Consider the following 22,199-nt stretch of genomic DNA (forward strand, 5'->3'; position numbering starts at 1 on the left):
TACTTCAAAGCCTTTCTCTAAGGCACTTAGCATTGTCATCACAAAAAAATTGCACAACCAATTGTCAAGCATTGCATGAGGACAGCAAGCACTCGTACACAACTTTAAGCTTGGAAGGGAGAAGTGAACACCAAAAGCATGCCAGAGAGGAAAAAATTAAGCTTTATTCCTCTTCCTTTAACACTAGTCTTAAAAATGTTCCCCCCGCTCATTTTTTTTCTACCTAAACTGCCTAACCTGTTTAAAAAAAAAAAATAAAAAAAAATGTGTATACTTGCCTATTTCCAGTCTGATCTCATGTGTTAATGAGCTGCTGCTGCAGGGAGGAGGGAGAAACTGGGAATTGCTGTAGCATTAATGCCACTCATAGGCTCCCAAGTACCAGCTTCCTCATCTCGGCAGCTTCCGGTGACACATGGAAGCTGGGAATGTGGATTACATGGCTGGAGTGGACTAAAATAGGTACGCATACATACCTTTTTACATAAGATAGGTAGCAGGAGTGGGGAAGGAGAGGGCGGGAAAATTAAGACTAGGTTGGTGTTAGTCTGGAATTCTGATTTAACTCTTGCAGTGCAGAGGTGACCAACTGAATTGATGAACTGAACTGGTTGGTCCAGACCCAAGCACTAGAGTTGGTTAGCATTTACACACCAGAGTGTAACATGGGAAATGTGAATGGCCATGGAGTCTCCTGCTATGGCATTCCACTATTGGTTTGGCAAACTTTTTTTTTTTTGTAACTGATTCACACATTTTTGCAGTCTCTAACATTGTTGTATTTGTCCATTGCAGAGAAAGTGCAGGAAGAACCTCCAGCAAAACTCCTGGATGACTTATTTCACAAAACCAAAGCTGCACCATGTATATATTGGCTACCCCTAACCGATGACCAGGTATAACAAAAGCTTTTTTTTATTTCATTTTTTTGCAGATCAAGTAGACTTAGGTTTGCTGTATGTCAAATAAGATTTAATTTTAGTATCTTGCAAAAACATTGTTTTAAGAGGGCAGTACTGTATTTGTACAGAGTCTTATGATGATCTTGTTTCCACAGGCTTCGAAAAGGGTTGCAGACAGGGCTGAGAGGGCAAAGGAAAGAGAGAAAAGGCGAAAGGAGCTTGAAGAGCAAGAGGAAGAAGAGAGAAAAGAACGGGCTAAAGAGAGGGAGAAGGAAGCGGAAAGAAACCGGGAACGAGCACGAGAGGCAGAGAGAGAAAAACGGAGAGAGCACAGTCGAGAGCACCCTCGTGAGAGGGAACGTAGGGATCCTAAAAGGCACAGTAGAAGCCGCAGCAGGAGTACACCAGTTAGGGATAGGGGAGGGCGACGCTGACCTTCCCTCTGCTGGCTACCCTGCTGCTATGTACATGTCAAGCCCACATATTAGACTCCTAACTCAGCCCTTCACAAGGGAACCGCATATGGAAAAAAAATAGAACTCCGACAAGGAGCTAGTTCCCTTCTAAAGGAATTCTGCTGGCTTCTCCCATCCTCTGGACCGCCCTTTTTCTGAGCTGCTCTGAATTCTGTCATTTTAACTCATCACTGTCTGGAGCTAAACCACAGATTGTCTTTGGCATACCATTGGACATTTCTGAACAATTTGTGCAATGAGTACCCTTATGTATCCTTCTACCTGTCGGAGTGCCAGGAAAAAGGTTACTGTTTTATCCTTTGCCACATGTGGCATCTACCCAATGATATTTTTTTTTCTTTGTGTTCCTTTTTAATTTTTTTTATTATTATAAATGAAGTGAAAAATCAGAAAATAAAATTCTGCATTAGTTTTATATCTTTGTAGTGGTTTAGTCCATTATCCTGTGTAATATATTGTATAATAAGAGTTATGATGCACAGTTGCAACCAGTCTGTTTTTTTTGTTTTTTTTAAGCTCCTTTATACCCGCTAAACCCTTATATTGGTGGACCTTGGCATTTCTGGGACCCCTGCTCTCATGTGTGTTTCCATTTTTCTTAAACCATAAAATTTTGTTTCCATTGTTAACCATGGCATTGTCTGGTACCCATTGAGGATCCTGATCCATAATTAGTGCACTGAAATTCAATACCTGTGACACCCAACCACTTGTTAGTTGCATGGAGTATGATTTGCTGGATCTGAGCATTACCTGCCTGAACAGCTACTGTTTTATACATCTTTCATAAGCATGAACCAAAGCGGTTGCTTAATTTTATATTTTTATTGGTCTTTATCTTACCTTGTAACGTCTGAATTGGGAGACAGAGGAAAAGAGATATAGATAGATAGATATATATATCCATATATATCTATATATATATATATATATATATATATATATATATATATATATATATAATCTCCATCTATCAATTTATTTTAATCTGACCCATACCAGTTTTTCCAAAATTAGATGATTTTTCTCCTAGCCCTGACATTTTACCTTTTGGGTGAAATTTGGTGTCCTCGTTAAGATCTGATTCACTGGAGGCTCTTCACTAACCCCTTTCTATTAATATTTGTTCAGCTATTGCAGCCTCCTTTTTTCACTCTAGGCAAGTTTTCTTTTAGGAGTTTCAAGTATAGACAGAATGGCTGTGCTAGAACACAAGCCTGTTTTTGAATATTCTACAGTGGGCACAACCACTTCTAAATCTAGCATATTTAATAATGTAGAGGTGAAACCAGTCCTTATCAGGCAGAAAGTAATGAAGCCTAGCAAGGCAATAAAGGGTTGGCATCGGAAGAATCTGCAGAAAGATTATTTTCTCTGATCTATTAAGGGACACGGTCATATACTCACTGCTGCCGGCAGGAGGATTGGACAAGCAAATCAAAAATCTGCAAGCCAGTACAGAATAACCCCCCCCCCCCCCTCCCCATCATTCCTCATTTTTTGCTGGTGTCCTAGGGCAGGGGTTTCCAACATCCATCCTCAAGGACCCCCAACAGGCTGTGTTTTGGGGAATTTCTCTTGAATAAAATTGTGATCATGAAGACCAAGTCATTGCAAGTGATTTGCACTTGTTCAAAGTAAAAGAATAACTGAGAACCTGACCTGTTGCGGGTACTTGAGGACTGAGGTTGGGACCAACTTCCCTAGGAGGATGGACATCTGCTCTGCTGAGAAAAGGCAAACAATTTTTTGGTAGCTTCCACCCCCTGACCCTCTACACCCTACTTGAACTGGTCTCTATATGGCAGCTATCTGGGTGTTTCCTCACCTTTGCACTTGAGTGCCATACTGGGCGTTTTGGGGCTAGCCTGGCAGTGACCTTTTAGGCACGGATTTTTCCTTGTGGCCTTTTCCAAACCCAATACTGGTAAGTTTATTGCAGAGTGCTTTTCAGGTTCAGAGCTGGTGGCATTGTCTCTGTGCTTGCCTGGTTTCTGCAGACTCGCTTTGAGTAGGCAGAGCAGGCCGTGCAATAGGATAGCAATGTGTTATTTCCGCCACTGAGCACAGTTTTGCTGTGGAAAGGGTTCATGCTGAGGGACAGACATCGACTACTGGCAGGCATGTTGCGCAAGCTCTGCTTTTTTTCTGTTATTCACTGTAGACCTATCTCCCACTCCTGCTCTGCACAAAAGATGCATGGAACTCTGGTCCATTGCCATTACCCATTTACAGCGACCTTGGTCACCTCCAGTCTTTGAACCCTGCTCAGCCACCATTGCTTGGATTTGTGAGTTCATGGGGCCCTGCTTTGTACCCTGTGGTTAGTTCAATATTACTACTATGCAGTTGCAACGGGTCTTTCTAGACAACCGGTGATACCAGCACAAACTCTGCGATGGGGGTATGTATTCTGTACCCTCTGAAGACACTGACATTTGAAATCTGAAGACCTTATAGTAGTTGGGTCTACACCATTGAAGTCCCCCTTTGCTCTGTTGGGTGATGTGAAGTCCTCTGTTACATTCACACAAGACTGCATGGCCAATTCTTCACAGATGTTGACAGCAGAGGCTCAAAGCATGCTACCACATCTTCTTTTGCAGAATCTAATCTTCATGCGGTCCTAGAAGTGCTACTGTTGTGACCATCTGAGTCCAAACAGTCTCTTCCTGATGACTGTTTTTGAGGAACTACAGTTTTCACCATTACTTCATATGTACAAGAGACCATTTCAGCCCTTATTGATGTTGTCCACTCTGCATATGGAGAATCTGCCTGCCTTTCTCCAGCTTTGGCTTATGGCTGCAAAGCACTTTCAATTGTACCCACTATTTAAGATTTTCTTCTATGTACACTTAAGCACTCCTAAGAGTCTTTGACTCCACCAGAGCATGTGCTGGTTCTGTTGCCATTTGAGATACTGGAATGTGTGTAAATCTGACAATCCAGCTGCTGTACAGCTGCCAACTTGATTCTACGCACCCTGGTACATTCAATCGGTGCTTAATTGGCGTCAATGAGGAGAAATGAGTAATCTCAAAGCTTGTCACAACAAAATCGCATAAGGTGTTTGCTCCCCTATGTGAAATAAAAATGGATAATACACTTAAACTCCAGGGCAGATGTTCTGAACTGGGTTACAGATTTTTTTTTTTTTTTTTTAGAAGTGTAAACCAACCTCCAGGTGACAGTATAACTTGCCAGTATGAGTTCCTTCAATGGACTCCAAGAAAAGGATTTTATGGTAAGTACAAAAATATTTTTATACTCCTAAAAAAAATTTTCTTGGATTCTATTGACGGACACGACATTAACTGTTGGTTATACAGCAGTAGTGGCCACTGGCAGACAAAAACAATGAAGGCCAGCCCAGGATGGCCCCTTTTCCCATCAGAATGCCTGTTTGTAGCAAGCAATACTAACCGCGTGATAATAAAACTCCAATAGGTGGGACGTGTCCAATAATGGACTCTCAGAAAAGCGTTTTATGATTGGCACAAATTTTTTTGATTCATTGAGTGACACGAAGTAATTAACTGTCCAAAATGCAACACAGCAACTAAAACGCACAAAACAAACGGGTCTGCCTGCTGCTATGTTTGCGGACTGAAGGACTTCATGACCAAAAATTGCATGGCATTGGCATCATAAACAAATGTGGGGGAAAAAAAGACCAGGTCTCAGCCTTACAAATCTGGAAAACGGTATCCTTAAGCCCAAGAGGGGCTCAGATTGTGGTAGAGCTGGTCTTGAAAGGAAAAGGAGAACTTCCCTGGAGACCATAAGTTCAGCTAATGGTCTCTGGGCCACCAAGAAATAGTGGAATGAGGAGCCAGCTTGCATATAGCAGCAGCTACATCCAAACAATGAAAGTATATCTCCTGATGAGCTGGAGAGAGATGAAATAACTGTCCTGGATGAGGTGAAAGGTTAAACTACCTTAGGAAGGAAGTGGTGGATTAATGCAAGACAGGAAAGGGTTCTTTCCAGGATAAGACTACCAGTTCAGACGCTTGCCTCATAGAAGCGATGACTAAAACACATGGGTAAGAGTCGAGAGCAGCATCCCCAATAGCTTCACATGGTGACTTTTGAACTACTAAAAGAACCAAATCTAGATCTCAGAAACCCCTGAGTAAGGTTTTGTTCAAAGAATGGGAAGCCAATGGTCACTGGAACAATACAGCAAGCACAGAGAATGTTAGTCCAAACCCACCTGTAAAAAGGAAAGAATTCATTCCATTGAGAATTTTCCTGGGGTGAAACTTCTCACCTCGCGCCACACTAAGTATCCAATCCACATATGGTGATTAGACCCTGCAAGAAGTAGATTGATTCAGAGATTCCCTTGTCCCTCAGAACTTGGGCATCAGCAACCATGAAGGAAGATGGCAAATTGATCCTTGAGCCAAGTGATCTGGAAAAGCCCAAAGAGCATCTACCAGTAGTTTTGGCCAATCCAGAACTTTGAGAATCGCCAGTCTGCCTGCCATCTCAATCCTGAGAAACAAACCAGGAAGAAGTTTCAGGGAAGACAGGTGTAGGATCAGGTTGTACCATCTACTGCCTCTACTAGTGACTCCCTGTACCTGGAAACAAACCTAACCAGTTTATGTCTGAACCTGGATATCAGAAGGTCCACATTAGGGTTGCCAACTGTCAATAAATTCACAGACCGTTTGTAAAATCCCAGATTTTTACATCCGTCTGTGAATGTCTGCTACGAATATGCATGGACATGTAAAAATCATGGATTTTACAAACACTGAATTTACTGATGATTGGCAACCCTGGTAAATAGCCAGTGTGTCCCCACCTGTGACACAACTGCTAGAACACCTCCGGTTGTAGGGACTGCTCCACCGTGTTGTCAGACCATCTAGGCATTCTAGCACTGCAGCAATACCCAAATCACCTGATGCTGCAGGATGTTGATTGGAAAATGAGGTTCCTTCAGCGTTCAATTTCCCTGCTAATGTGCAGTAAATTTTAGCTGTAGGTTCTACAGCCAACTTTTTAGCCAGAAAAGTTCTCATGTGAACTGACAGGCCAGTCTTGACAGACCTGAGACCTGAAAACCTCCAGCAACCTGTCAGCACTGTAGTTCTGAGCGACAGCCATTTGTTGCAAACATTTTATGGCCAAGGGATTAAGGCAATAGTAACTAAATCTCTTCTGATAGCTTAAGACCAGTCCCGTATCTGACAAATCAAGGTCACAGCTAAAAAAAGGATACACAACTTGGCATGCCAGAGATGACAAAGTTCTAGAGGGCCTCTAGTGTCAGTCGGCGAAGATGAGTGCAAATGCCACCAAAATGGTGGTCAATGCAAGGCAGGACACTGCCTAATCCACAAAGGAGGCAGACCACTTTTTTTTTTTTTAACCAAACCCATCCTCAAATGGTTACAGGGCCAACAAAAATTTGGAAGGAACAGTCATCCTGCTTGGATGTTTCCAGTCTCCATAAATGTAAGACTTGGAATTGCAGATGCAACAGGAATGTTTTAGTAGGCTTAGGAGCTCCAAAAGATGGAAGAGTGCTGGTAGACCCAACATACTAATCCTCCAGCGTCATCACATCAACGAAAGCCATAGTGGTAATAGACTGATTTCTCAGAAGCAGGTTTGCCTGGCAAGGACTGGAAAGTCTCCATCATAGTCTCAGCAGTTGATGGTTTAGAAGCTTCCAAAACTGCTGGTGGATCAGTGATAGAATCTGACAGGGAAAGAGCAGAAGCAAGCTTTTGGCCCATCCTTTCAGAGTCGATAAACAATAGTTTTGCAACACTGCAGTAAAACCCTCCCCGAGACAGAGCCGAGTTAGGAGCTATGCCTGAGAGAGCTAGGGTGAACTTGGATGAGGATCTAGAAACAAAGGACACACAGATTTCAGGCTGCCATGGGCTTGCCGTAAGCAGTACTGGGGTAATTTGTGGAAAGTGAGCTGAAGGCACTCTGGTACAGGACTGTCTACAATCAGACATGCTGAAACCATGTAGTGGTAGGACAACTTTGTTTATTATGAGGCAAGACCCCCAGGTACCGCACAGCTTTTACAGAAAACACAGGCACAGCAACAGGGAGCACATGACCCTCTAGCCAGTGGATGAGGTCAGCCTTGGTCCCTCAGAATTAACCTCTTCCTTTCAGAAGCGTGAATTTAAAAGGCTGCCAGTGGAGCTTAGCCTACTCACATAGAGCAAGCTTCTTTTTTTTTTTTTTTTTTTTTTTTTTTTTTTAGACATGTGGAGACATTGCCAATGACTGGAAACTGCTCTGCAGCTTTTTATCAGAATGATGTCTGGAACTAGCAGAACCCAATACCCGAAGGTCACTGCTAGGCTAACCCCGCAATGTCTAACGGGTTCCAGGTACAACACTCTATAGATATGTTGAGGTAAGACCTGTACAGATAGCTGCATAATGAAGTCTAATCTCAATAAGTATGTAAAGAAAAGTCTTGATTGGAAAAAAAATAGTACTAGCAAAAAAAAATCGTATGACTTTTTCCACCAGAGCTGAAGTCATTCATTCTCCTAGGACATGCTGGATATCCTGGGCTACAATTCTTTGCTTGCCTGTGTCCAAACCTGTGGGTAGTAATTTATGGCTTCCTGTGTCCCTCAATGGGCGAGAATAATTTTTTTTTTCCTTTACCTTGTTTGTAGCTGGAATATTAGAGACTATAAATGCAGTGTTTCCTAACCAGTAGTAAATGTTGTTCAGAGGGTTCATCTGACAGGTTCAAGGGTTATTTCTGCTTGCTATTTTTCAAATTTTATACAGATTTAATTCAGCATTTTTGGCTGTTAAGGGGTATTTTAAAAACCTTTTTACACTGGTTGTACAGGCATTAAGTTCACACATCAAAAGATACATGAGAAAAGAATATCTACTACAGGTGGTATTTGCAAACACTGTCTCAAAGGGGTTCATAGTTTAACAAAGTTCAGAAACACATAATGTATGCTACATGTTATTTCTAGAAATTGTTTATGGAATTAATGCCATTTCAGTTGTCTGCTTAGAGTGCCTTGGCGAAATATTAATGCAGCAACCTTTAAAGCATAGAATATTGTATAAAATGTAATGTCATACTGTAACACTGTTGTAATTGTAACACATACACATATGCTGTGCTGTTCTTTAAATGGCTCACTTTTTTATTGTTAAAGCAAACCAGTCAGAATCCTGGCCAGTGTGCTATGTATTCAGATGGCTGGCTCTTCATGTTCAATTATCATGTACAATTTTTCTTTTGATTTCAAAATATATATAAAAAGATGTCAAAATGAAATAATTTTCAATTGTATCCATTTAGACAGGCTTTGCACTACATAGTTTAAGGTAAATCTAAGGGAAAATTGTGCAAGAAAATTAAACATGTATGGCCAGCTTCAAGTCATCCTCTACCTGGGAATGGGGCTAGAGGAATAAGGTGTAATACTTAAATTATGCCTTGCCTTGGCAGAATTCCTCCATGCTGTGCGATTGGTTCTCCATCCGGCTGGTAGTCACACATTGACGTGATCAAGTACAACGCAGGTCAAATAGTACTGCATTGTACACCAGGTCCCACCCACAGCCTATAGCGTTGCCCCTTGACTTCATGAAAATGTAACCTTTGCAGTGCAGGGGGAACTGCAGGCCATTCTTTGTCCTGGAGTTCTGATTTAAAGTATTTGTAAACCAAAATGAAAAAAAAATAAATCATGTTACTGGTTCTTTAATGTCCCTATTTTTTTTATTTCAGACTGCCAGTGTTCTCGAATACCTGGTTGATTCTGTATGCACCTCTTCTGCTGAGAGTAATCTGACCTTGCAAGCATGGCTGCTAATCCATGCTGGCATGGTCAATTTATGTCTTCTGTCATCCTACTGTTTCTACAGGCACGCTGTGCTCTTGCACCTTCCGTAGTTGGTACAAAGCCGTGTCCCCTTGCCTTCCCATTCCTCTTCACAACTACTTTTAAGTCTTGGATGCAGTTAGGCAAATAAAGCTAACGTTAGAAGAATTTGAGTTTTTTGCTTTTCTGGGCTCTGAGCTAAATGCATTTATGGCAGTTACGTAATTGCCCAGAATCATCATGAGGTAGACTCTCCTGTGTGCAGCTTACTTATAATATATGTGGCTGGAATGCTACAGCAGCTTTTTGTATAGAAGGCATCAGCAGAGGGACTGGGTTGCACCTTTGCACATTAAGCGCTTGTGTATTTTACAGGTTAAGAAGAATCTGACTGGTTCTCTTTAAATAGTTTTCTGAAAGACATGTACATATAACTCTTTGTAAACCTGATGTATATAAAGTTTTAATTCTCTAATAAGAGGTAGGTGGAAAATGGCATTCTTGAGCTTTGCCATCTGTTTGTAAAGTCATGTAAACATGCAATAAATACTCTTACTTCTACCATTATATTGCATATTGTCAGGTATGTCTTAAATTTCCACCAAGAGGTGTTTGTGCTTTTAATGCAAAGGAAAAAGCCCTGAAATGTCAACACTAGGGCAGAAAGCTACACAGCCATTCATATCACATGTTTTGTAGCTTGCACTTTATAGACTGTGATGATGTCCAGTAGTTTATGGGGATATAGCTGGATACAGTAGTGTTCAGTCATTGTAGTATTTTCTGCTTCACTGGATAAGCTGTGCTGACATCCACCTGGTTGAGATATTCAACTGCCCATTGTTTTATTTCAACTGGGATCCTGTACATGGGGAAAAAAATAATAATAAACGTTATATCTTAATTGTACAGTACAGGATACATGCACTTTATTTATACACTATGGTATTGATTTACTAAAGGCAAACTGTAAAGGCGGTTGCATTCAGCTTTCCCAGGGCTTAGTGTGAAACTGCTGTTTCCATCATTAACAACTTGCCGACCAGTTGCCGCAGTTATACTGTAGAAGGTTGGCTCGTCTGTGCGAATCGCCATAGGTGTACGTCGTGCTCGTACACGTCAATCTGTGGGTGCGCATGCCGATTGGCCTGAGGGGGGAGCCAATCAGCTGGTCCGACAGACTCGATTTTCGCTGGCTGCTCGCAATCATTCCCCACAGAGACAGAATGGGCATCTGCCAGTGTAAACAAGGCAGATCTGCGTTCTGTCAGGGGATAACACTGAGAGAAGAGATCTTATCTTTCTGCTATGCAGGAAGACGGATCTGTGCGTTGTCCCAGGCAGCCCATCCCCCCACACAGTTAGAAACAATCTTAACTCCTTGATCTCCCCTGATGTTAACCCCTTCCCTGCAAGTTACAAGTACAATCTTGGTGCATATTTTTAGCACTGATCACTGTAATGTCACTGGTTCCCCAAAAATGTCAGTTAGGTGCCCGATCTGTCCGCCGCAATGGCGCAGTCCTACAAATCGCTGATCACCACCGTTACTAGTAAAAATAAATAATAAAATTGCCATAAATCTATCCCCTATTTTGTAGATGTATACTGTAACTTTTGTGCAAACCAATCAATATACGCTTATTCGGTTTTTTTTTTTACCAAAAGTATGTAGCAGAATACAAATTGGCCTAAATTGATGAAGAAATTTGATTTTAAACATTTTTTATTGGGTGTGTGTTATAGCAGAAATGAAAAAAAAATATTTTTTCAAAATTGACGGCCTTTTTTTTTGTTTATAGAGCAAAAATAAAAACAGCAGAGGTGATCAAATACCACCAAAGGAAAGCTCTATTTGTGGGGAAAAAAGGAAATCAATTTAATTTTGGTACAATGTCACACGACCGCACAGTTGTCAGCTGAAGTAACGCAGTGCCGTATAGAAAAAAATGGTCTGGTCATTCTGAGGCTGAAGTGGTTAAATCACATGTAAGCAAAAAATGTTTTGTTTTCTTTTTACCTTGCAACTGATTGGGTATTTTTAAAAAAAAATTAAGCTTCACAACATTCACTAAGCTTAGGTAAAAAGTGCACAGACAATTTCCCTTTAGTATATCAATCCCCTTAGGTTATAGGCACGTACCTTCAGGTGATTGAGCTTTTGAGGATATGCCTCCCCTAGAACCCTAACCCACTCTGTGAGTCCTGCGTTTTGTGCTAGTGTCTGTAGGGTATTTACCTCTTCTTCCCAGGGAGATATTCGCTTCACTAGTGCTATACAGGTGCAGAGCCATGGTCCTTCAATAACAGAACCCAGTCCATAGAGACCCCCACAGAGATATGCCCACTGTTAGGGGTGACAGTATATACAGTCCAGCTTCGTGGACAGGTAAGACAAGGTCATGCTGTATCTCAGACCATTACTGTGTACAATTGGGCTGTTTGGAATGTAGCCACTTTAGCAGATTTTACCCCCGTGATGACCAGGCCATTTTTTACTGCACTTCACTAGTTTAACTAGTAATTGTGCGGTCATGCAATGTTGTACCCAAACACAATTTTATATTATTTTTCTCTTTCGTTCATTGACGGACACGGCTCCATTAATCTTGACCATAGGTTATTACGCCACCTTCAGGAGAGGTGTAGGCAGAACATGTAATACATGTAAAAAACAACAGAACTGTATAGTTCCACCCAGGGGGCAGTCCCTCTGGCAATAACCCCTCAGCCTGCTTCCTGCAGCTCAGTTTTTTTCTGCCTAGTGAAGTAGAAGGACATAGGCTCCCTGCGGGGCCATCGGTCCTGGGAGTTTTTCTGGGTTTCTTGCCTTTTTCGCAAGATTTTAAGATCCTGTGATCTTCTATCAACAGCTGGCTGGGTGACAGGTTGGATAATATAGATCCTTGTAGTCTCCCCAGCCTGGCCATTGAGCGCGTGCAGGCACTAGCTATGTGCTGAGTTGGCCACGACATGCCCCTCAAGCTCCAGAGGCAGCCGGTGAGCTACATGCTCCTGGGCACACATATGACCGGGCTACGGATGACTTTGTCACAGTGTGCCATGGTCCGCAGCCACCCCATACTGCTCAGTTGTGGGTCTGTGATGGGATGCTTCCAGCTCGTTGGGACGATAAGTACAGCTTTCCCTGTCTCGGCAGGTCAGAGCAGCTGGGCAATCCCTGGGAGGTCAATTAGGGGGTCCCTCTTCTCCCTTTCCTCTCTCCCTGTCCCATGTTTCCCCCCCCCCGTGGGGGATGCTACATGACTGGGCTGTAGTGTGGTGTGGGCCAGGGGTCCTCCGGGGGGCTCTGATACTTGATTGGGGGCTGCGCTGGCTGTCTGTCCCTGTGCTGTCATCTGTCTCTCTGCTGGTGTCTGTGGGCTCTGCATGTTCTGCCACCTTAGTGCTGACCGCCTCCATTTTCTGTGTACAGCATGATCATCGGCCATTGTCTGTTAGCCTCAGTGGGAAGCATGGCCGGCGGCCATTTTCCCTTAGCTTTTTTCTATACAAGGATGGCTGTCGGCCATTTTCTTGTGGCCTCAGCGTGGTTTTTCTCCCCAGCGCTGGTTTCTGTACCTCAGAACAGAGTGGTTTTTGTTCCTGGACACCTGTGAGCTGACACGGCGATCAGCAGCGGCACTCGGTCCTGCAGTGAGGCCCCTCAGTCTCTTAGCAGCTAGGAGGGTGGGATTGAGCACCTTGTCCTAAGTCCCCAAGGTTGGCAGACAGGGTGGGTCAGCATGGCGTCAGAAGCTGACGTTTCTTCCCCAGACCTCCCTGCAATTGCTCCTGGCTCGCCTGCAAATAGTGCAGTGCCTTTGGACGCTTTGTCGGCGGTCCTTGAAGCGTTCGTTGCCAGGGTGGACTTGATGTGCGGGCGTAAGGGGGGTAAAAAAGGGCCCGTCCTCCGGGGAGAGCTCTGATTCAGACTCAGCCCCCGCAGTGACTGGCAGCCCCTGTTCTGATGTGTCAGAGGACGCTGACCAGGACCAATCGGACAGTGAGGATGATTCCGGGTCCGCACAGGAAAAAGCGCTAGTTGGAGCACTTACCACTGTGCGTGATACCCTGAAAATATAGGATGCGGCAGGATCCTCTGCCGAGGTGGCGGTCCCTTTTGGGTCCTGTAAGCCAGCCTGTACACCTAAGGTGTTTCTGTATCTGACTTATTTTGATAAATTCATATACAAGGAACGGGGAAGCCCGCAACTGACCTTTTCAATCCCAAAAAGAATGGCGGTGCGTTACCCCTTTGAAGAGAGCCTTCTTAAAAAATGGTTGGCTCCCCCGGTCGTGGACCCCCCAGTATCCAGGTTAAACAAAGTAACCACGATCCCGGTAGAAGGGGCTCCTGCGTTTAAGGACCCTACCGACAGGAGCCCAGAGGCAGTGGTCCGGTCCATGTTTACGGTAGTGGGGTCAGCGCTAAGACCGGTACTGGCCATGGCATTAGTGTCGCAGACCCTTACTGAGTGGGCAAAACTATGGCACTGTGAACTGGAGAAGCAACAGTCTCCTCCAGTCTGCGTGGAACTAGCAGACCAGTTGGTGCACAGCCTTAAGTGTGTCTGTGATGCGGCCCTGGATACACTTCCCTTACTCTCCAGAGCATTAGTATCAGCAGTGGTGCTGCGGCGCCTGATCTGGTTGAAATGCTGGTCTGTGGACCAGGTATCTAAAAAAACCTTGACGGATTTGACCTTCCATAGTAAGCGGCTATTTGGATCCTCGCTGGATGACATTATTAAGAATGTCACAGGCGGAAAGAGCATGTTGCTCCCACAGTCCAGGAAGGGTAAGGAGCCACGCCGCAGGCAAGGGCGCTCCTTTTCCGCTCAAAAGAGGCTTTTTCGTCCACCCGGGACTTCAGGTAAACGATCACACTTTGATGGCCTGAACCTCCCCCGAGGACCTCAGTGTGGTGGTCAGGGGCTCCATCACCAGGGCAAAGAGGAATGGGGACAATGGGCAACCCTGCCCACTGCAAAGAAATCTGATTTCCTCAACCCCAGTCTAATGGCTACTTTGGGGTTTCTGTATAGCATAGAGATCCATTTTCTAAATTGCGGCCCAAATCCCTTGACTTCCAGTACCCTAAACATAAACCTCCAGTCAACAGAATCAAAGGCTTTTTCTATATTTATAGACACTACAATTCTGGTATCTGAGTCAGTAGGTGGGAGTTGCAGGTGAGTGAAAAGTCTCTGTAAGTTTGTGTCTGTCGACTTCCCAGGCATGAACCCCATCTGGTCTATGTTGACTATTGTTGGGATAACTTTAGCTAGTCTAGTCACTAGTATTTTGGTTAGGATCCTGAGACCTGTAATTAAAAGTGCTATGGGGCGATATGATGCACATTCGGTCGAGTCTTTCCCTGGTTTTAATAATAGGATCATATACGCCCCTAACATAGAATTTGGTAGTGAGGAGCTATCCATGCAATATTCAAAAAGCCAGTTAAATCTCATAACCAACTGTTCTACATTAGCTTTGAAAAATCTACGGGAAAACTGTCTGGTCCTGGGGCTTTTTAGGGGGGAAGGCAAAAATCACTGCCTGTATCTCCTTAACCACTACAATACAGGGCACTTTCGCCCCCTTCCTTCCCAGCCCAATTTTCAGCTTTCATCGCTCTCGCACTTTCAATGATAATTGCACGGTCATGCTACACTGTACCCAAATTAAATTTTTAGCATTTTGTTTGCACAAATAGCTTTATTTTGGTGGTATTTATTCAGGACTCCTTTTTTTATTTTTTGCGATATAAGCGCAAAAAAAGCAGAAATTTGGGGGAAAAAAACAATATTTTCTTTTTTCTATTTTAAAAGAAATCCAATAAAATCAAATTTTGTCATAAATTTAAGCCAAAATGTATTCTGCTACATGTTTTTGGTAAAAAAAATTCAGTTAAGTGTATAATAATTGGTTTGTGTGATCACGGACATATGTACGCAAATGATCACGTACATATGTGTGCAGATAATCATTGGAACATGTGATTTTAGTGGGACATATGTGGGGGCATGTGTTTTTTTATTTGGGGACATGTCTTTTTATTATTTGGGGACATGTGTGGTCACATGTGTGTTTACACTGTAGGTTTATACTAGACTAGTGATCAGTGAGTAAAAAGCTGTAAAAACAGCTCATACTCGCTGATCACCAGCCGGCTGCAGCGATCTGCTCTCCTCTCCTCAGCGATGACTTCCATGTGAGGAGAGGAGAGCCGATTGCCTAGCAAACTGCTGTTTGTTTACATCACAAGACGGCTGTGTTTGGACACGGCCGTCATGTGATCAGGATAGCCAATCACAGAGCCCTCCTGCCGATCCGAGATGCGCCATGTCCGGGTGACACAAGCGCATCTGGATCGCGCCGCTGCGATCCCCCTCCTTCTGAAGGACGTTCCTGAACGTCCAGTCAGAAGGAGGCGGCTCCCACCTGACCGTATATGTACATTGGTCGGGTGGGAAGTGGTTAATTGTTATTTTGGCCTCTAGCTCATTACAGTCTTCCTCAGTTTTGGTATGGGCAACCTTGCCAACAGCGAGTCCAGTGCTCCTGAATCATTGCTGGGGATGGGCGAGTATAAAGCTGAAAAGAAATTGATAAACTCCTGCATTATGAGTGATGGATCAGTGACCAGACGCCCCCCCCCCCCTATTTTTTAATAACAGGAATATGTGCAATAGGGTGATGGTCCGCCACCAACATAGCCAAGAATTTACCATTTTTATCCCCTTCTGCAAATACCGTTTGCACAGTTCTTGTAATTTCCGAGCTTGTCAGCCCTTTGACATGGAGAGATAGGAGCCGCCGCCCTCTAGCAGAATCTCATATGAGGCCCCAGTAGGAGATCCCGCATGAGCCTCCGCACATTCTCTCTCCTGCTGTTTTAAAGTATTGAGCTCCTCGTTTTTCATTGACTTGTGCCGTTTTAATGACTGATATACATTCACCTCTAGCTATTGCCTTAAAGGCGTCCCATACCATTGGTGGTTTAGAGGTATCAACATTTGTGGACCAGTATGTCTTAATTGTGTTTTTTAATTGAACTGACACTTGTTTGTTTTGTAACCAGCCCGGAGAGAGACACCATCCTCCCTTCCTTGACCCTGTCATAAAGGACAAAGCAAGGGAGAGAGGATTATAATCTGACAATCCCCCTGCCAAGTATTTAACACTCTCCACGTATTGTAACATTCTGTCATTATCAAAGACCAGATCAATTCTGTCTGCTGATCTGTGTGTCATCAACATGTGGGAGTAGCATCTATCTGTCGGATGTTTCCATCTCCACAACTCGACCAAACCAAGCCATAGAGGCCCATTCACTCAGGTCAGTCGAACTCCCCCTGTTCGGATTAGAGGAGTCCAACACCACGTCCAATATGGCATTGAAATCTCTCATCACAAACATGGGTAAATGTAAGTATTGAGCCAATCGAGTAAGCATGTCATATAACAACTGAGCCTGGAATGGAGGAGGCACGTAGACATTTACCAATAATATTTGACAGTAACACACATCCAATAACACTACCACGTATCTCCCCCCCCGAGTCAGTTATGACTTGGTGGATAGTACATGGGATCCTCTGGCAAAGGTGGAGTAGGTAGAGTGCAAGGCTCTCTGAATCCACTGTTTATGTAGGGTCATTACCCTGCTGCCATCAAGGTGCGTCTCCTGAAAGAAAATTATGTGTGGTTTTGTTTTAAATATTGGAATACCGAGGCCATCTTGAATTTGTGGTTCAGGCCTCTGACATTCCAAGACACAATATTTAGTTTGTCCGCCATTATCCCATACACTGATAAATTCATTACACCAATCCTCAAGTGGAACCCCTCCCTCCTTTACACTAATGACCCTTCCCATTTGTCTGCATCTTAAAAGAAATAACTTCATAGCAGTTTGTGGTGTATGCCAGTAACCAAACCTGAAAAACCAAAATAAGTCTTGGCATTTAGCTTTCTCCTAAAAGCAATCCTGCAAAAACTTGCGGTGAGTTCTAGCCGCATTGATCAAAAGTCTGGCAGAGTTTTCTCTGGTGTTGTCACATCCTCCTTCTGCGCCTACCAAAAACAATATGGTGGAGCTGTACAGCAGATGAAAAACAAAAAAACTGAAGACCAGCAGGGCTAATACTAAAATAATATTTTCAAAGAACTTCACGCTTAATACTTGGGTATAACATGCTATATTGTATCTCCTTTTCACAGAGCCTTCAATATCATTGAAGGAGCGGCATTGTTGTTGAGTGGCTGCAGAAAAGTCGGGAAACAACATCACCCGAGTGTTTTAGTGTTTCAATACCTGATTCTTCCTGGACTGGGCCAAGATCATATCTCTGTCTCTGTAATTCAGAAACCTGACAAGGAATGGTCTAGGGAAAACTCACGGTGGTCTGTGGCCCACGGGGACACTGTGCGCCCTTTTCACAACATAAGTGGGGGTAAATTTTTCAATGAGAGCAAGTTTTTAAATAGGGCTGATCCGTGTGCATTCAGATGACAAGTGGTCAATGCGGCCCATGAGTTCAGACTTACTAGCGTTGATTGCCTCCAGGATTGGTCTGGTAATCACTTCCGTGTCCACCGCTAGTAGCTGTTCATCTGCTGGGTCATTTTCAGAGCTCCTCTCCGCTGTATCACCTGCCTGCGCCATCTTTGCCGTCTTCTGTTTGGCACTCTGCTCAGCTTTCTGTGAAGACAGGATGGTGGGGGTGAAGTCACACGCTGCCTCTTTTGTGGAGCGGGTCTGGCGTTGGTCTTTTTGAGCCTTTTGGTTTTTTTTAGAAGTGCACGAGTGCATGTCCGGACTCCTCTCACCTTCCCCCAGGTGCTGGTGATTAAGTCAGATTAATGTACTCCAATGCGACAGATTAGATCAGAATAGACAGAGCTGTGGAGAGATGCGTGCTGCCTCAATCACATCAGGCCATGCCCCCTGTTCAATAAAGCTTTGACCAAAAAAAAACTGGAAGCTGATTGGTTTCTGTGCAGAGCTGCATCAGAATTTGCACACTCCAGGTTTTGGAAATCAACCCCACTGTGTTCCTTGCCCCAGAGCAGGAACTGGTCTTAACACCATACCAAACCAGTGTCTGAAACTATAACGAAAATACACATACATTAGAGTAGCGTTGTATGTTCCAATACGATAGTGATTCAAAGTGAATAAATTCTAAATAACCACAATGACAATATATATATATATATATATAATGAAATTAAATGAAAAGCAGTCCCAAAGCAAGTCCTTCATATCAGTGTATATGATAGATCACCAATAGCGTCTATGATCCATAATATCCCTCTTCAATGTTCGTGACCACTACCACAGACAATCGGCATGCAAAGTTCAAATGGCTGATAAGGACTCTAGACTTATCCTATGATACTCTTGCTCCAGGGACTTCTAAGACACTCTCCCTCCAACAGTCACTCATAAAAAAAAAAGAATGATCAGCAATAGTGCGGTATACCTTCAAATTTTATGAAAACTATTTAAAATACTCACAAACACAATATGAAATGATACCTTCAATAGTTAAACCAGCCATCAGTGTGCCCACTTTCCCTGCATGAGCCACATTATCAACATCTCACTACCTCAACGTCACTACCAAGTTAGCGTGCTTGCATCACTTCTGGTCCTTCGTTCAGGAATGCCTTGACGCGCATTTCATCCATGAAGGCTGCCTCATAGCGCCAGAACACAATCTACAGCATTTGACAAAAACAGAATTATCTGCATTTATGTCCCAAATTCTAGGACACATTACAGCTTTTTATGCAGCCATCTCTGTCCAGAGCTCAAAAATAACCTGTCTCTTCTACTCTCATTTCTCAACCAGAGTAACACCCTGATATGCCAGTCTAATGCTGAATCAAAGGGAAATAAAGAGGATGTAGAGGCAGTGTTGAAGGATGCTGCAGATGATTTCTTTCCCCCACACTGTCACTTTATTGAAGAGAACGCTTCCTGCAATGTGATTGCTAATGTCTGTAGACAATTGCCCCTCTGGGTACAAAGAGACCCATATCCCTGCAAAACATTTACTGTTCACAAATAGATTCAATGGGCTGTCTATGAAGATTGTTAAACTCCAGAAAGGACCCCCCCCCCCCCAAGAAAAAAATCTTTAGTGAATGCTGTCCAGTTGACAAAGAGTTTACAGAGAATAGTTTATCCTTGTGGTGAACCCTGCAGTCTCTGTCCTAAACAAACATCTTACTGTACCCATTGAGGATGCTCCATCTCTTTACCACCTTCCGTCCAACCAGTGCACTGATACAGCCAGGTAGGAGCAGCGTTGTTCTGGGAGGACCCACAGCTGCATCCTGCCACTTCTGGGATCTGTGACCACTGTGCCTGGATCACTAATTGAGGTACCAGGCCACTGTGATTGGCTCTGGTACCATGTGATTGTTTTGGCAATCACATGAAAGGTAGGTAACAGTGCTGTCATTCATGACGTCATTGCTTACTACAGTGATCTCTTGTGATTGGCCACAGTTACCACATGGTACAGGACCAATCACTGCTGTCACAATAGTAAACAATGCCATCATAAATGGATGCCAAACACAGTGTAAATTATTGTTTATACAGTGATCATCATTGTAATAAGAGATGAAAAAACCCGAAAACCCCAGATCACCCCCCCCCCCCACCCCCAACCAGCACAGTGTCCCTATGGTGACACTGCATTGTTCTGGTGACAGTATATTAGAGAAAAAAAAAAGATATATTATATATATATTTATTTATTTATTATTTACAGCGGGTAAAATAAGTATTTAGCACATCACCATTTTTAGGTAAATATATTTCTAAAGGTGCTATTGACATAACGTCACAACCAATACAATGTAACCATACAAAGAAACTAAAACAAAGTTCAGAAATTAAGTTGTGTGTAATAAAATGAAATGACACAGGGAAAAAGTATTGAAGACGCTAACTGAAATACTTTGTACAAAATCCTTGGTTGATAATGACAGCTTCAAGAAGCCTCCTGTATGGAGAAACTAGTCCTATGCATTGCTCAGCTGTGATTTTGGCTCATTCTTCCACACAAATAGTATATTAAATGTTAGGTGGAGTCATCTTCTATGAATTCTGGTCTTTAGTCTTTTCCATTGATTTTCTATAGGATTCAATTTAGGCGATTGGCTGGGCCATTCTAGTAGCTTTATGTTCTTTATTTGAAACCAATTGAGAGTTTCCTTGGCTTTGTGTTTGGGATCATTGTCTTGCTGAAATGTCCATCCTTGTTTTATCTTCATCATCCAGCAGATTTATCAAGAATGTCTTGGTACATTTTTACATTCATCCTTCCTTCAATGATATGAAGTTTGCCAGTACTGTATGCTGAAAAACAGCCCCGCACCATGATGTTCCCACCTCCAAACTTCACTGTTGGTATTGGAGTGTATTGTGATGTGCAGTGCCATTTGACCTCTAAACATGGTGTGTATTATGGCATTCAAAGACCTCAAGTTTGGTCTCATCTGACAAGACTATATTCTCCCAGTATTTCACAGGCTTGTCTAAAGGTTGTGCAGCAAACTTTACACAAGCTTCAACATGCTTTTTCTTCAGCAATGGAGTCTTGCGTGGTGAGCGTGCATACAGGCCATGACGGTTGAGTGCATTACTTATTGTTTTTTTTTTTTTAACAACTGTACCTGCTAATTCCAGGTCTTTCTGAAGCTTTCCACAAGTTGTCCTTGGCTCTTGGACACCTCTTCTGATAATTCTTTTCACTCCTTGCTCAGAAATCTTGCGAGGAGCACCTGATCATGGGCAATTTATGGTGAAATTATGTTCTTTCCACTTCCAGATGATGGCCCCAATAGTGCTCACTGGAACATTCAGAAGTTTAGAAATCATTCTGTAATCAATGCCATTATTATGTTTGGCGAAAACAAGGTTGCAAAGGTCTTGAGGGAGCTCTTTGTTTTTACCCATTACGAGATGTTTCTTGTGTAACACATTAGACACCTTTTTTATATGCCATGAGTTGAGACTGAACCAGCTGACATTCATTTGCAGTGTCACCAGACAAGTCTAAGCGAACAACAGTGTTCCTAATCACCACCATTCCAGTGCAGTGTGCCTCTGCCCACACTAACCCTGACCTGTTTATTGACCACATTGCTGCCTGAACTATGCTTTGCCTGTTTGCTGACCATGTGTCTGCCTACACTTGAACTCACCCATCTGAACTCCTGTTAACCCACCCTGTTGACTATCTTCCAGCGAGACACTAGTCCCAGCCATCTCCTGTGGACAACTGCATTCCTGGAACCCTAGGGACTCCTTTGTTCTTCCTTTGTTCTTCCTTTATTCAACCTCCTATACTTCCTAGCCAGTGAACATGGCATTCCTGGGGGCAATCAGGTACCAGTAGGCTAGGCTTGCCTGGCCTAAAGGGACTGGGACTGCTATAGGTGACATTAGCTAAGCTATATTCTCTGACTACTTGTGTAGAGGCCACCATTGCATACATTGGTTTTGATCAATTGGTTGATTTGTGTGTTACACAAGATACAATGTCTAGTACATAATCAGCCCAGACACTGAAAAAGTCTCACATGTGGTATCACCACTAGGGATCGGCCAAACACCACCCAGTTTGGTTCGCACCAGAACATGCAAACAGGCAAAAAGTTCTAGCGACCAAGTGAACCCTATTAAAGTCAATGGGACACAAACATGAAAAATCTGGTGCTCATTCTAAAGGCTTATATGCAAGTTATTGACTGAAAAAGTGTATGGGGAACTGGGTACTGCCCCAGGGGACATGTATCAATGCAAAAAAAAAAAGATTTTACAACAACCATTTTTCAGGAGCAGTTATTTGATTAATGCTTAAAGTGAAACAATAAAAATGAAAGATTCCTTTAAATATCATGCCTGTAGGACCCCCTTAGTCTGCCTGTAAAATGGT

The 22,199-nt window shown here is 43.2% G+C and overlaps 2 protein-coding genes across 5 annotated transcripts in view; one reads left to right on the top strand and one right to left on the bottom strand.

Annotated features, from left to right (window-relative positions):
* Positions 1–1,793, top strand: part of ACIN1 (apoptotic chromatin condensation inducer 1) — an 87,367-nt gene extending 85,574 nt beyond the window's left edge. For all 4 annotated transcript variants that reach the window (XM_077468761.1, XM_077468769.1, XM_077468777.1 and 1 more), the window contains 2 exons: positions 796–896; positions 1,058–1,793. In XM_077468761.1, the coding sequence (XP_077324887.1) occupies positions 796–896; positions 1,058–1,336 (380 nt within the window). In that variant the 3' untranslated portion in view covers positions 1,337–1,793. The remainder of the gene's footprint in view (positions 1–795; positions 897–1,057) is intronic.
* A 7,883-nt stretch (positions 1,794–9,676) lies between these two features.
* Positions 9,677–22,199, bottom strand: part of LOC143960347 (uncharacterized) — a 309,948-nt gene continuing 297,425 nt past the window's right edge. The window contains exon 9 of the mRNA XM_077468843.1: positions 9,677–10,093. Coding sequence (XP_077324969.1) covers positions 10,000–10,093 — 94 coding nt within the window. The 3' untranslated portion in view covers positions 9,677–9,999. The remainder of the gene's footprint in view (positions 10,094–22,199) is intronic.

The sequence above is a fragment of the Lithobates pipiens genome, unplaced genomic scaffold (genome assembly GCF_037356315.1).
Source record: "Lithobates pipiens isolate NorthernLeopardFrog02 unplaced genomic scaffold, aLitPip1_a1.2 Scaffold_11, whole genome shotgun sequence".
NCBI lineage: Eukaryota > Metazoa > Chordata > Amphibia > Anura > Ranidae > Lithobates > Lithobates pipiens.